Raw genomic sequence first — 15,010 nt, 5'->3', positions numbered from 1 at the left:
GGTTGGAAGCAGCCTGTCACTTCATTCTTAAGTTCCTCAACACTCAAAGCTGCCCTACAAATGTCTTGTCTTACTATAGATTTACTACATGTGCCTGGAGAATTCCCCAGCCCAAGCAGAGGGGTGCCTCTATATCACCAGCAGGCAGGGCTCAGGTCACCTCCAGCCTCTCACCCTCTCCACCTGCGTCCTCTTTCAAACCCTGGCCTGGCACCCTGGCTCCTTATCTGGATTCCACTTCTCAGGTTCCACTTCTGCCTCAGCCTTTTTCTGGAAGGCTGCCCACTTCTCAGTCTCCCTGGGCGCTGCCTCCAGGGTGAGCAGGGGTTCCACGCCCTGTAACCAGCTTAGTCCTGTCTCCTATCAAGTCTGAACCCTGTCCACAGTCAGGCGCCCCAGTTCCCATAGGATTCCCTACAAGGGAATTAGGAACACTTTTATGAGCTCAGGGCCAAAATGGAGCATTGTACTTGGCTTTGCCCTTTCAGGGGCTGGGAGAGGGTGAGGCTTTCCTATTTCCAGCCTCCTGTTTCCTTTCTCTGCTGCTTTAGATATCCAAAAAGACTATTTTTAAAGAAGCAGAGGTCCTGCCTAGACTTCCCAGGTCAGTAAACAGAAGCGTGTGTTTAGAGATGGAGGGTGAGACCACAAGAAGGCACTGTGCCTGGTCAGAGAAGATGTCAGACACGGCACAGGGAAGCTACACAGGAGAAATCCTTCTGCTCTGAGAGCAGGTGTAGGAGCCGCATCCCACACAGGTAGCTGTCAGTGGGATCAGCCCCTCCCTGTCAGCATAGCCTGGGACAGGGGCAAGGACGGAGGAGTCCAGGACCTACTGCTGAAGGTAGAGGGGAGGTTGTGGCCTTAGCTCATGGCGAAGGAGCCTCCGGTGCACCAAGAGCTTGTGACTCTGGGTGAGCAGCCACCCCGAGGGTGAGCAACCTGCTGGCCCTGCTGACTGGCTCTTGGCTTTCTGCCCGGCAGCTAGGAAAACCTGGTGGGTTGGTTTCTAGAGCTCGTCCACTTCCTGGTTCTCATACCCTCGGGTTGAGAGTTTGGATGGTTCACCTGTGAGTCTGCAAAAGGATGGGGTTCGGGTTCAGAACGTGTGATGGAAGATTACTGAAAGGGTGGAAACAAGGGGGGATTAGAACTCTTAAGATTAAAGCTGGGTGTGGCGGCACATGGCTCTAATACACTCAGGAGGCAAAGGCAGGTAGCCAGACCTCTGTGCGCTTGAGGTCAGCCTAGTCTGCATAGAGAGTTCCAGGCCACCCGGGACTACACAGTGAGATCCTGTCTCAAAAAAAAAAAAAAAAAAAAAAAAAAAAAAAAGCCTGTGTTGTAAAGATACCGGGAGACAGCCACACATTGGCCAGCAGCCCTTCCTGCTCTGGGCCATGGGTGGTCCAGTATCTCTCTTTTGCTTTGGTTTGTTGAAACAGACAGGCACCTTCCCACCCTCCCCTATCTGCAGTCCTTTCAATGTGCACAATAAACCTCTTTGCTTAGTCAGTGCTTACTAAATATGGTGGAAGTGTCTCAGCAGGCTCCCAGTGAAGTGCCCAGGGCCCGAAGATGGTTCAGCCTCCCTCCAGGAACATTCTCACTCTGTCCCAGCCCTGTAACTCAGGCCAATGAAAAAATCCTTCAAGGCAAGATGCTTTATTCAAATATAGCTAATTATGGAATGAGCACCTGCCACCCTTAGCTTCCTCTTGCCGGGAACACCTAGGGCTCCATGTGCTGTACAGAATGGGTGCTGAATGAGCTGGTCACTAGCCCATCAGAAAGCAACCCCCCTCTCAGGAACTGTAGAGACAAGCAAGCAAGAAAGAGAGAGACAAAGACCTATCTTGACGGAGGATGGGGCCCATGTCCCTGGTACAAGTGAACAGAGTTATAGCAAAGTTAACAAACATCATTTGAATGCTCCTTCCATGCCAAGCCTTGTATTAAGTACTTTATGGTCCTTATTTTGTATCCCACACCTACTGACCTGATAACGAAGATCTAGGCCGTGGAGCCAGGCATTAGTTTAAACCTATCCTTGCCTCTTGCACATTGTGTACTCTCAAGAATATTCTTACCTTCTTAAAGGCTCAATTTGCTTATCTGTAAAATGGAGTAATAATAGTACCTACGCCATAATATTCTGAGGATTACATCAGAGAAATGCATATAAAATGGTGAGACGCGCCTCCGGTCCAAGGCAGGCAGTCGACAAGCATTAGCTAGCCTTACTGCTATTGCCTTTGATAGCTTCTATCTTGGGCTTCTGTAACAAAGCCCCACACACTAGATGGCTCCAGGTCACACAGATGTGTTGTCGTATGGTTCTAGAGGGTAGGAGTCCAAAATCAAGGTGTTGGTGGGTTGGGTCCTTTGGAAGACGGGGAGGAATAGTCTGTTCCGTTTTCTGGAGTTCCCCTCCTGACCTGGCCAGATGCTCTTTGCTGCCTTCTGGGAGCCTCAGGCATTCCTTGTGACCCTCACAGCTGGCTGTCTTCTGTCTGTGTCCCTTCCTACTGTTCTTCCCTGTGTCCATATTCCCCTTTTATAAGGAAGCCAGGCACATCATTGGGGCCCACTCTAATGACCTGCTTTTAACATGATTGCCTCTATAGAGATCCTGTCTCCAAATCAGGTCACATTCTCGGGTACTGACTGTTGATAGTACCCACGTATCTTTTAGGGGAGACATGATTTGATCTATGATACAAGGCTACATAACATGTTCAGTCATGTGATTTGTTGGTGATGAAACTGGTCCTGTAGCCATTGATTTTTAGATCACAGAAAGACTGAGGCAGCGGTGACTAGCACTGAAACGTGACGGTGTTGTCATCTACACAGGGGTTGGGCCGCACTCAAAGCTAGCCTGGGACCCGTGTGGACTGTGGGCCACAAGCTAGACTAGCAGGAGGGGGTCAGAGCCTGCCGGTTTTGGTGATGGCGTTTTCTCTGTATTTTTCCTTCTTCCACAGCTTGCCTGCTCCAGGCTGAGCTGGTAAATTATGAGCGAGTCAAGGAGTATTGCCTCAAGGTCCTGAAGAAAGAAGGAGAGAACTTCAAGGCCCTTTACAGGTCTGGTGTGGCCTTCTATCATCTTGGGGACTATGACAAAGCTCTCTACTACCTAAAAGAAGCAAGGACCCGACAGCCAACAGGTGAGACAGCTCTCCCTGCTTTCTCATCACAGACACCCCTGACAGTTCATAGGGCCTGCTCATTGCAGAAGATGGCGTCTGCAGCTGGCTGGGCAAGGGGGGCCCAGTAACGGCTCAGGCATAGGTAAGACCTGGAATAAGGAGAGCACACGGTCCATGCCTTCACCTGGGGTCTAGTTCCTAGGGACCCTGGGCACCTCTTCTCTTCAGATATACTTGGGTTTTGCCTTTTGTGATTGGGTTTTGCCTTTTCCCAACTCAAAGCTAGGTCTCTTCACTCATTCAATACATAGATAATTTGTACCAGGTACCAGGGATGTAGATGAGAAGGTGTCGCCCCTTTCCCATGAGTCCACAGTTGGCTGACAAGACAGATGTGAACAGAAACTTTTGATGCTAATAAGCTCGGCATCTTTCAGGAACCATACACCGACTACTCCAATCAGACTGCATTCCTTTACATTGTGTGTTTTAGCTCTCCCATCATCCATTCATTCCCTGGGTATTTGTCGAGGTAGTGCAATGGGCCAGGAACTATTCGAGGTGGTGAGTACATTAGCAGTGAGCCAAGAAGGCTGCTGCTGGGCCCGGTGCCCTGTGCTTTTAGTCCTAGAGTTCAGGAAGCGGTGGCAAGAGGCTTGCTTAAGCCTAGGAGTTCAAGACCAGCCTGGACAAGACAAGGGAAAGTTATTTATTTGGGTTTGTGTTTTGGTTTGGGTTTTGTTTTTGTTGTTGTTGTTGTTTGTTTGTTTGTTTTGAGACAAGGTCTTGTTGTGTCAACCAGACTGTACTCAAACTCCCCATCCCCCTGCTCAGCCTCTCAGGGGCTGGGATTACAAGTGTATGCGACCACACCCAGCAAGGAACGTTCATTACAAGGGAAGAAGTATACAGACAAGTAGTTGGTGCATTCTTTAGCAGTAGTAAATGCTACGAAATAAAGCAGAGTAGAGGGAACGCTGTTTTAGAGCAGGTGGCCAGAAAGCCTCTCTGACGAGGTGAACCGTAGGCAATGACTTTGGCCCGTCGTTATTGTTAATGTAGCCGATTCCTTAAGACAGCAAGATTTCCTCCAATCCATGTCTTTAAGAACTTCTCAAGTTGCAAACATCCAAGCATATTCTTCTCTTGTCTTTTTAAAGAACACCTCTCTATTTTTACGTATGGCCTGTTCGTTTTCTGTATACGAAGTGTGGTCAGCCAACCACACTATAAGCAACTTTGGGACTAAAAGCAGACTCCTCCAACCGAGTTTTCTTGAGCACCTGCTGTATGCCGGTACAAGATGTTATGCCTGGAGCTTTTAAGCATGATGCTATGTCATTTTTACTCCCACAAGTAGGTATCCCAGGCAGCAGTGTGGTCCATGCATCGTCGTAAGTGCAGAACTCAATGATTCTAGCATGCCGTGCACCACTCAGTTGAAGGACTGGAATTAGGACAAAATGCTTCAGCTTGAGAAGTGGTTATCTGGCTGTCCTTCCAAAGGCAGAAATAAGCATGGAGCAAAGTCATTTTAAGCTCCTAAGTTAAGTAAAACGACACATTCCACTAATGTTCATTGATCGCTATGTTAAGCACTTTTAGATTTCCCTCTTCTGGCCCTCACAGCACTCTATGAGAAGGGTATTATGATACCTAAGAGAATCAGGCTTGGGCAGACATGCCAATCACTATATGTCTCCTTGAGCATCTTTCTTTCTTTCTTTCTTTCTTTTTTTTTTTTTTTTTCCGAGACAGGGTTTCTCTGTGTAGCCTTAGCTGTCCTAGAACTCACTCAGTAGACCAGGCTAGCCTTGAATTCACAGAGATCCGCCTACCTCTGCCTCCTGATTGCTAGGATTAAAGGCATGTGCCACACCACTGCCTGGCTTCCTTAAGCATTTTTTTAAAACGATTTTTTTTTTGCCACAGAGTCTCCACATAGCCCTGGCTGTCCTGAAACTCACTATGTAGACCAGACTGGCTTCAAACTCACAGAGATCTTCCTGTCTCTGCCTCCCAAGTGATGGGATTAAAAGGGTGTGCCACAATGCCTGACTCCCTGAGCATCTTAATTTTTCCAGGTCCCAGTCTTCCTTTTGCCATAGTGAGGGCTCGGGATACATACCTTAAAAGAACTAGATGAGATAATGAAGGCTTAAAAACCCTGTGCAACCAGGCACAGTGGTGTACAACTGTAGTCCCAGGTGCCTGGGAATCTGAGGCAAGAATATCACTTGATTCCAGGAGTTCTCAGCCAGCCTGGGCAACCCCCTCCATTAAAAATGTTATGTTTGCTTAGGTTTTTGAGATAGGGTTTTGTGTAACCCAGGCTAACCTCAAACTGGATATGTATTCAAGGATGACCTTGAACTGTTCCTCATGTTTCTACCTCCCAGGTGCTGGGATTTACAGGTACATGCCACTACATCCAGCTGTAAGCAACATTTTTTTTTAACTCAAAAGAAAATCACAAGTAGCTATGAAAATTGAATATTGTTTCTTGCAAATGAGACCCAAGGGTAGAGAAGTTGGTGGCTTACCTGAGGGTTAATGCCAAGCAGACTCTCATCTAACTGCTGACACAGGGACCCTTGAGATTACTTCCTGCTCACCCGGTCACAGTAGGCTGGTCACATTTGCTAGAGAGAAGCAGTGAGGAAAAGGCTGGCATCTGGCTACCACTTAGGGCAAGGCAGAAGGGACCTTGGGTGAACGAGTCTAGTCTGTCCCCAAGTTTTGGGCACAGCTTTTGCCCACTTCTTTGAAGACACCACCATAGTCCTGGCTGGGTAGTCCCTGAGTCGTGTTTTCTGTCCCCACAGACACCAATGTGATTCGGTACATCCAGCTGACGGAGATGAAGCTCAGCAGATGTTCCCAAAGGGAGAAAGAAGCCATGTAATGAAGAGGCCTCTATCGAGCCACACCCGTACCTGACTAGGGACTTCCAGGCACCCTTGGCGGAGAGTCCCAGTGTGGGTTCTCTCCCCGGTTCTTCCTGTACCTCTTCTTCCTGTTGCTCCCCAACTCCGTCTACTCCTAGTGTGAGAAGGTGAGAGGCACTCCTGGACCTTGGTGGGTGGCCCAAACATGGACTTGTCCCCTTCCCTAGCAGGCCAGCAAATGGCACGGCTGGGAAAGAGTCCCATGGACTGGGGACGGTACTGTGGCTTCGACTTGGGCCAACGTTTCTGAGCCTGGCAAAGTGTGCGGAGCCAACAGTCTGGACCCTTCTACACCTTCTTGATGAACCAGAGCATCCTGAGGAAACTGGAAGCAAATCTGGGGCTGACGAACGGGAGGAGCATCATTTGAAGCAATGCTGAGATTGTGAATTTTCGCCCCCTCCGTCACCTGAGCTCCTGCCACACCCCCTTCCTTGTCTAGGCTTGTATTTTCTTCTCTCCCATCGGGAGGTCAGGTCTTTGCCAGGATTCACATGCCATTAAGGCCCACTCTCAGTGCCCTCTGGTGACCACACATACCATTCCCCCGCCTCTCAGCCAGCAGGCAGCTGTGATAGCAGAAGGGCAGGGTGACATGGGCCAAACGTTGGGGGCAGAGCAGACTGTGTAGGTGACAGAGGAGGGTAAGATGACGCCAAGGGAAAGAAAGAGCCTGGGGTGGGTTGAGGGACTGGTCTAATTAATGGGAATAAAAGCTAATTGACAGGCATCAGTTCCTGTCATTTCTGTTGAAAGCGGTCCACTCCCCCACTTCCTGTCCCTCAGGCAGAGTAGCCTACAGCATCCCCTAAAACCAACAACCATCAGTCCAGGACTAAACATGTTGGCCTCAGCCTTTGTGCTTCTAGGGGTAGGCTGGGATTATGGAGACTGCTCCAGGACTTGGCTTGGTGAAAATTTGTACAGTCCCCTTTTTTGACAAAATTACCCGAACTCAGTGTCTAGCACATAGCAAATTCTTGTTGAATGGATACATTTCAACTGCAGACTGACTCTCCTGCCTTAAACTAATGGGATCCCAGCCTGGTCTCCTGACGCCCATGCTTCTCATGCGATGCCGCGTTGAAACATTTCCCGAGGGCTTACTGTTCCCCCACCACAGTACAATCTAGGATGTAGTCCCAGTCTTCACAGAGATAGGAAAGCTGAGAAATCCATATGAGATTATTACCAATGACACCACTAATATATATGATGCTTAAACATTTTCAAGGCACTTTCATGTATTTTTCGTGTGACTTAGTGAGACACCATTGTATAAAATTAAAATATATACAGATGCAATAATGTTAATAGTTAGGATTTATTAAATGCTCTATCTTCAGATCTTTACATGGACAATCTCATTTCTTTCATATAATCACTCTGTGAGATATTATTCCCAGGTGATGGAGAAGAAAACAGAAAGCCAGAAAAACTAACTTTCTTGAGGTTGCATGGCCTTACGGGACATGGCTAGGATTGAGCCAGATCTGTCTGACTCCAGAGCTCTGGCTACTAACTGCCCTGTGCTTAGTTGCCTCTTTGTTGGACAGTAACAACAATTTGAGCAGAAAACTTTGCATTACGTTGGAAAATGCTCAACATGTCTGCCCTGCTCGCCTTACATTTACACACGCAAGACAGAAAGAGACCAGAAGCCAGAAGCCCGAGCAGTGACCAGCCAGACGACAAGTAGGGCCCAGCAGTAATGTCTGTTTGCTGGTCGTTCTATTTGCTGATGGGGCAGCCTGAATCTGAACAGCCCACCTGGCATTTCCTCACTGCATGGCCAGCAGTGGGAAAGGATCACAATTATAGGCAAAGACTGAAGAGAAACATGAAGTTAATGATGGGTTATTTGTTTTAGTAGTGACTTTGACACTGCAAGACCCAATCACTGCTGAGGGGCCCAGAAGCCAACAGCACAGGTTTTATCCACACAGCTCCCCGAACACTTTCTATGGGGGCTGCAGGAAGGTGCTAGAAATATCCAGAGGTCCACAGTGACGCTGGAGAAAAAAGAAAAGGAAAAAGCCATCCCAGGTACCACATTCCCTGCTTCCGTCCCCACCTTCGAACCATATCCTGTCTTCTTCCCTCAAACTGACTTCACACGACCCCAACCCAAAACTGCTCTCAACCCTGGCATATGCCTGTGGCCATCCCCTCCACCCCCATTGCCATCCCCAAGCTCAGAGTTTATAAGTTGACAAACTATTAGGATCTGAAGGATGAAAATGAGATCCGAGGGGATCTACAGAATGAGTTCCAACTGGCAGGCTCCTCCTTTGTTCTTCAATGCATTAGGAATGATTGACGCACTTAACTCCCAACAAAGGGGCCAGAGAGAAGGCTTGCTTGAATGAATGCATTGGGTCAGGGCTATACTCAGAGGGATAAAATCATTGTCACCCCAAAGAGAATGCCTAGAAAGCACAGTAAGGTGAGGACAAGTGTATAGCCGTTGTCTTATCCAGTGACTCAGATACATATGCTCGTGGGAACTCCATCCACTGTGCCCCAGACTTAAGTGATGCCCCCCTGGGGTATTAGTTAACACTAAGGGGTGGCAGGGCTGAATTTTCCTGCATTTGTCTTCAGAGGGCTGTTTAATCTTCCTTCTTCCATATTTCCCCAAATCAAGGACTGTACTCGAATTCCAAACTTGGTGGGTGTCATTGTTGCACTGCGTAGACGACAGCACTCCTCATTGTCATCTGCCTGGACTTTTGTGAGAGACCCTTTGACATAAAACTCACACTTTTGTTGCGTTACAAAACCCTCCCACATGTATTGTAGAACATTTAAGGAAAGTTAAGGATGAAACCCAGCCCATCTAACAACCACACTTTTATCCTTTTGGCCCATTTTTCATTCTCCTTGGTATAAATGTGGACACACGCTCTCACCGGTTTTTGTTTGTTTTTTAATGAAGAAAACTGGATCGTGCTGTATATACTCTTTAATAACTTACTTTTCAAATGTGTATTTATATTTTAGAATATGCAATATATGCACAGATAGACAAAATTCAAATAGTACACAAAGTCTGTAGTTGAAAGTAACTCTTTTTCCCTTGTCGGCTCACAGCTAGTTTCCCTCTGGTTTCTTGTGTACCCTCCTAAAGATACGTGTTTTTTTTTTTCAAAGCGATGTATATATATTCTTTTATTACTCACGTGCAGTAGCACATCAGATACTTTTTCCTCGGTTGCCTTGTGTAGTACATCATGGACATTTCGGCATGTCTTTTGGGTTTTTCTGCTAGCATCTTCATGATATGGGTGGATCTTTATTCTGTAACCTGTCCACAAATACAGATGGTTTCACTTGGTCCCAATCTGTATTGTAAATAACGTTGTAACTGACATTCTTGTCGCTAAATTTTGCACATGTCTATGACGAGTTCCTTAGGATATAATCCGAGAAGGAAATTGCTTGGCTATTTTCAAGGATTTTGATACATGTTGCCAATGCCCTGTAGAGAGTTTGTACCAAAACACTGTCCTGTTTGCGGCCCCCAGAGTGCCATGCTCTCTGGGCCCTAACAAGTACTAGGTATTATCACTTACCACATCTTTGCCAATTTGATAGGCAAATGACAGTATGTCAATGCTATTTCAACTTATTGCTTTAACTTTCTTTGATGATTGGTGAAGAACATTTTCATATGCTTATTGGCCATTTGTATTTCCTTCCTTGTGAATTTTCTATTTATTTGATATTGGTATGTTTATCTTTATCTATGTTTATCTTTATTATCTGTTTGTAACTTTAAGAATATTATTTTCATCAAGAAATGCTGCGGATATGCTTTCCAAGTGCTTTGCTTTCATTTATGGTGCTTTTTGACATACATAAATTCCTAATTCTGCAATTAATCTGTTCTATATTGCTAGCTTTTCCTGCCTGTATCTTAGACCCTCGTGTCTAAGAGGCAATCCGAGCAGATGTTCCCACAGCTTCAAAATGCTTCGTCATGTCTCATCGCTCCTAAGATAAAAATCAAACCTCTTAACATAACACTACCATCCAGCTCTAACTTTAGCAGGCTCACCTCTGGCCCTCTCAAGGTATCCTCCACTCCATAGCCATGTAGTCCTGAGCCACTGAGCTGGGTCTGTGGGACTTTCCATCCTGGCCCCTGTGCCTTGTTGGACATTCCTCACACTTCACCCCATCTTTGCCCTGTCACTCTTGTAAGCGCTAACCCAGGGTCACTCTCCAGACCTTAGTCTGTGTTCCTAAAGCAAGGCCTCCCTACCTCTGCCCAGTGTCTGCCACAACTAGTCAGAATGTCCTCTTTACATCCACCTCTCCCCTGCCTGAGTGTCCCAAAGCAGGCGCTCAGGTTTCTTTGCAGCTAGAATGTCTGACAATTGTAGATGTTTGGAAGCTGTTGAGCACAGGACCTGCAATGGACAGTGGATTCGGCCGTAGATATTGCTTGTGGTAGAATGCAGGGCTGGGCTAGATTTGTGCTTCTGAGAAATGAGAACTTCCTGTAAGACTTGAGTTGGCAAAGAAGCCGCGTACTCCAGTCCATGCTTTCCAAAACACCATAATCACTTAAGCTTTTTAAAAGTACATGCTCTCAGGTTCAGCCTCAGACCTGATGAATCAGACTTACAGGGATAATGCCCAAGACATTAGAGTGCTTAGAAAGTTCTGATGACCAGGCATGTTAAGGGGCCAGCCCTGATAAAGACCAGCAGACTCATTCCATTGGCTCCATCACTTCAAACCACGTGATGTCTTACAGTGGACAGGTGAAGTTTTATCAGAGGTAGTTGCTTAATTTTCTGACTCTCGTTTTCCTAACCTACGTAGAAGGGTGTTGTGAGGATTAAGAAATAACTGACTCCCAGCTAGTGTCTGCAACAGAGCGCAGAATAAACAATCATTTCTCCCCCTACCCTATTCTGCCTCAATTTTCCTCATTTACAGTGTGACGGTACCTCTATGCCTGCCCTCCCGATTCTTTTTTTTTTTTTTTTTTTTTTTTTTTTTTTTTTTTTTTTCGAGACAGGGTTTCTCTGTGTAGCTTTGCGCCTTTCCTGGAACTCACTTGGTAGTCCAGGCTGGCCTCGAACTCACAGAGATCCGCCTGGCTCTGCCTCCCGAGTGCTGGGATTAAAGGCGTGCGCCACCACCGCCCGGCCCCTCCCGATTCTTACACCCCGCGCTCTAAAAGCCCTTGTGTAATTCTGGGCAAAGAGGTGGTAGGAAACAGAGCGAGCCCCATATGGAGTCTTCATGCCCTCTCCACAGCAACCGATGGGAAACATTCCAATGACTTTCAGAACCCGCTGCCCTCGGGTCATATCCAAAGAGCAACACCATTTTCTTCCTGACAATCCACCCAAGAGAACAAGCAGCCTCTGCACTATAAGAAAGCAACTATTAGGAAATAGAAGGGAAATTGCCCACTCTCCTTCCAGTGTCCTTGGTATCCCCATCACGTGACCATCGTGCAGTCAAACCACTGATGGGCCAGCTGCTTTGGGTAAGATGTTTCCCCCTCTGCATCCAGCACCAGGCAGCCCGAGGCAGGTGGTGGAGGCAGAGAAAATGCACTCTGTCCATCAGGCATGGCATAGTTCAAATTACAGAGTCAGCATGAAAAGTCCCACTCTAAATGGACTGAAATTGGATTCTATTAAAAACCGCATGAAGCAATGCCTTCGGCTATTAATATTTGCTAAGACATAGAAGAGGGAGAGGAGGGTGGAGGCCTCTGAAGAAGGTTGGGACTCAGCTGCTGTTGAATAGCTTCTCAGGAAGGAGACCTACACTGGTCTGTTTTTAAAGTCTCAAAGAAGGTTAGGCATGGAAGGAAGCAGGAAGTGAAATCGCTGTACCCTCATATGTATTCGACTGGTCAAATTCAGTCTGATGACCTATCCAAGGTCACACAGCTTGTAAGTAGTTCAGTCAGAACTGGAACGTGGGCCGGTTTCCTGATGACAAACAATACTCTTTCCCCTAAACCAAAATATACTCACAAAGCCCCTAACTTAAAAACCGTGTATTTTAATGTTGTGAATTGTTTTGCTCGAAAGGAAGTAGAGACAGTGTACTCACTGGTTTATCCCTCCACTCGGCACTTGTCCCCGCCTGCTTTTCAGAAGGTCCAGTGGTTAGCAAGGAGCTACCTCTGCCTGCAAGACTCACAGGACACTGGCAAGAGGGGAAGTAAGCAGTGCCAGTTCATGTGGGAAGTGTCACCAAAGATAACGGGGTACACATACAGAGGGACATCTATACCAATCCTGAGGGAGCAGGGAGGTTTTCCTGGGACAGCCTGGATGGTAAAGGAGAGAGTTTGCATGCTGGTTCTTTGCTACCTTTTTAGGTCCAAAGACTAAGAAATCACAGAAGACGGCAGTTTTAGCTGGTCAGGTCCCTCAGGCAGCTGTTTGTGTTCTGTTTGAATATAGTTAGAAATTTTAAGACTAGTGCTTCCCACAGCTGGGAAGATGGCTCAACCAACCAACCAATCAATCAATCAATCAATCAATCAATCAATCAATCAATAAATAAATAAATAAATAAGTAGGTAAATAAATGCAGACGGAGTTCGAGGACCTGAATTCAAATCCTCAGGTGCATATCTGTAATCCCAGCACTCAGGAGGTGGAGACAAGAGGATCCCTGGGGCTTACTGGCCAGTCAGTCTAGCTAAATCAGTGACTGTGGTCCTTTGAATGAAAAGGCCCCCCATAGGCTCCTAGGAAGTGGCACTATTAGGAGGTGTGGCTCTGTTGGAGTAAGTGTGGCCTTGTTGGAGAAAGTGTGTCACTGCAGGTGGACTTCTAGGTTTCAAAAGCTCAAGCCAGGCCCAGTGGCTCACTCTCTCTGCCTGCTGCCTGTGGATCCAGATGTAGAACTCTCAGCTACCTCTCCAGCACCATGTCTGCCTGTGTGCCTCCTTGCTCCCCCCCCCCCCATGACGATAATGGACCAAACCTCTGAACAGGAAGCTAGCTCCTTTGTAAGAGTTGCTGTGATGGGTCACCTGGCCGGAGCAACTCTAAAGCCTTCCAGGTAGCCTTTCCAACCCTAACAACCCTCACTCCACACGTCAGAGAACCTCTGTGAGAATCGTGGCACCTTCTAAGTCTATCTGTCCCAATTATACATTCTGGAACTGGGGAAACAGGCACAGGATGAGTTTGAGGGCCCAATGGACCTACTGTGAGTCAGACTTCAGCTAATACTCCATTAACCACCTGGCCCCCATAAGCCCATATTTTAACTGGAGGGCCACAGTGTTTCTTGGGATCCCCTGGAATCAGTGTCAATTCAGAACCAGTATCCAGCAGACCCGGGAAAGTCTGGCTGTTTCCATTCTCCCAACGTACAGTTAAGTCCTGGTTCAGGGAGAGAGTCTGTCTCCAAAAATAAGGGAGAGCATGTTAAAAGACACCCAATGTTGACCTCTGCCCTCCGCATGCACATGTACACACATGTGTACACATGAGCATGTACACAGACACCACAAACACAGACGTTTTTAAAGACCTGATTTCCCTGAGGGGGAAAATCCTATAACAGGTTTCATACACTGTAGCTCCCATAAGCACCTTGAATGAATCCTGACATTGTCAGTTCTCACATCTCAGCCTCTTTACTCTATCTAAAGTGGTACTGTGTGTTAGATACATAATGTGACCATCTTCTTTCTAGTAGTCCCAGATTAAAAGGTAAAAGCGAAAGCAACCTCCAATAATAGAGTCTATTAATAAAAACAAAGCTAAGAAAACTGCCAAAAATATTCAGAAACAAATTCCACAAAAGAAGTACAAAATTAATACTCCAAATACTGCCAAACATTGCTGGAAGGAGATGGAGGAGCCCAAATAAGTGGAAATATATCTCGTGTTGATGACATGGAAGACTCAAGCTTGTCCGATGCCAATCCTTCCAGCCAGATCTAGAGATTCAACACTGTTCCTATGGCTGACAGAATGATCCTAAATTTCCTATAGAGAGTCAAAGAATCTAGAATGATCAATCTAAAAGCAGAAACAAAAGAGTATCAGGGACTGGAGGTGTGACGCAGTGGTTAAGAGTACTCACTGCTTTTTCTGGGGACCCAAGGGTGGTTCCCAGCACCCACATCAGGTGGTTCACAACCACCTATGACTTCAGTTCCAGAAGATCCAATACTTTCTTCCGGCCTCTGAAGACACCTGCCACACACACACATCCTCTCTTAAATAAACTCAAAATTACATCTCTTGCTATCAAAACTTACCGTGGAGCTGTAATAATGAAGACAATGTGATATTAACAGAAAGGGGGACAGTAGACCAATAGAACAACAGAATAGAATGAGAATTCAAAAACAAGCCCTGACATTTACAGTAAATCGATTTTCTACAAGGGTACCAAGACAACTGAGTGAGGGCAAAACTGTCTTCTCAACAAATGGTGCTTAGTTGACAAGATACCCTGTGCCAGGAAATGATGTGAGACCATCACACTACACACAGGAATCCACTCAACATGGACTGTTTTCTTGAATGTAAGTGCCAGCATTAGAAAATCCTTTGTGACTAGGGTTAGGTAATGTCTCCAAAACATAAGCAACAAACAAACAAACAAAAATGATAAACCAAACTTCACTGAAAACGGAAAATGTACTTCAAAGGACACTTTCCAGAAATGACAGCCCACAGAAGTTTGGGGAGGCTGCAATTAGTGTGTCCAAAAAAAAAAAAAACTATATCCAGAACGTATAAAGAACTATTACAACTTGGCAGTGAGCACAACCTGATTTAAAAAGGGATAAGCAATCTGAATACACGGTACTCCAAAGAAAATAGGCAAATGCCAATACCCACATTAGCAGATGATCAATAACATCAGTGAAGTGCATATGAAAACCACAATGGGTGACCA

General features: G+C 46.4%; 1 protein-coding gene across 1 annotated transcript in view; it reads left to right on the top strand.

Annotated features, from left to right (window-relative positions):
- Nucleotides 1–9,984, top strand: part of Ttc9 (tetratricopeptide repeat domain 9) — a 34,301-nt gene extending 24,317 nt beyond the window's left edge. Inside the window, exons 2-3 of the mRNA XM_052739406.1 lie at nt 2,988–3,170; nt 5,978–9,984. Coding sequence (XP_052595366.1) covers nt 2,988–3,170; nt 5,978–6,057 — 263 coding nt within the window. The 3' untranslated portion in view covers nt 6,058–9,984. The remainder of the gene's footprint in view (nt 1–2,987; nt 3,171–5,977) is intronic.
- Nucleotides 9,985–15,010: the final 5,026 nt, after the last annotated feature.

This window comes from Peromyscus californicus, unplaced genomic scaffold (genome assembly GCF_007827085.1).
Source record: "Peromyscus californicus insignis strain IS unplaced genomic scaffold, ASM782708v3 Scaffold_15__1_contigs__length_86483966, whole genome shotgun sequence".
Classification (NCBI taxonomy): domain Eukaryota; kingdom Metazoa; phylum Chordata; class Mammalia; order Rodentia; family Cricetidae; genus Peromyscus; species Peromyscus californicus.
The sequence above is the reverse complement of the archived record's forward strand: the minus strand, read 5'-3'. Positions and strand labels throughout refer to the sequence as shown.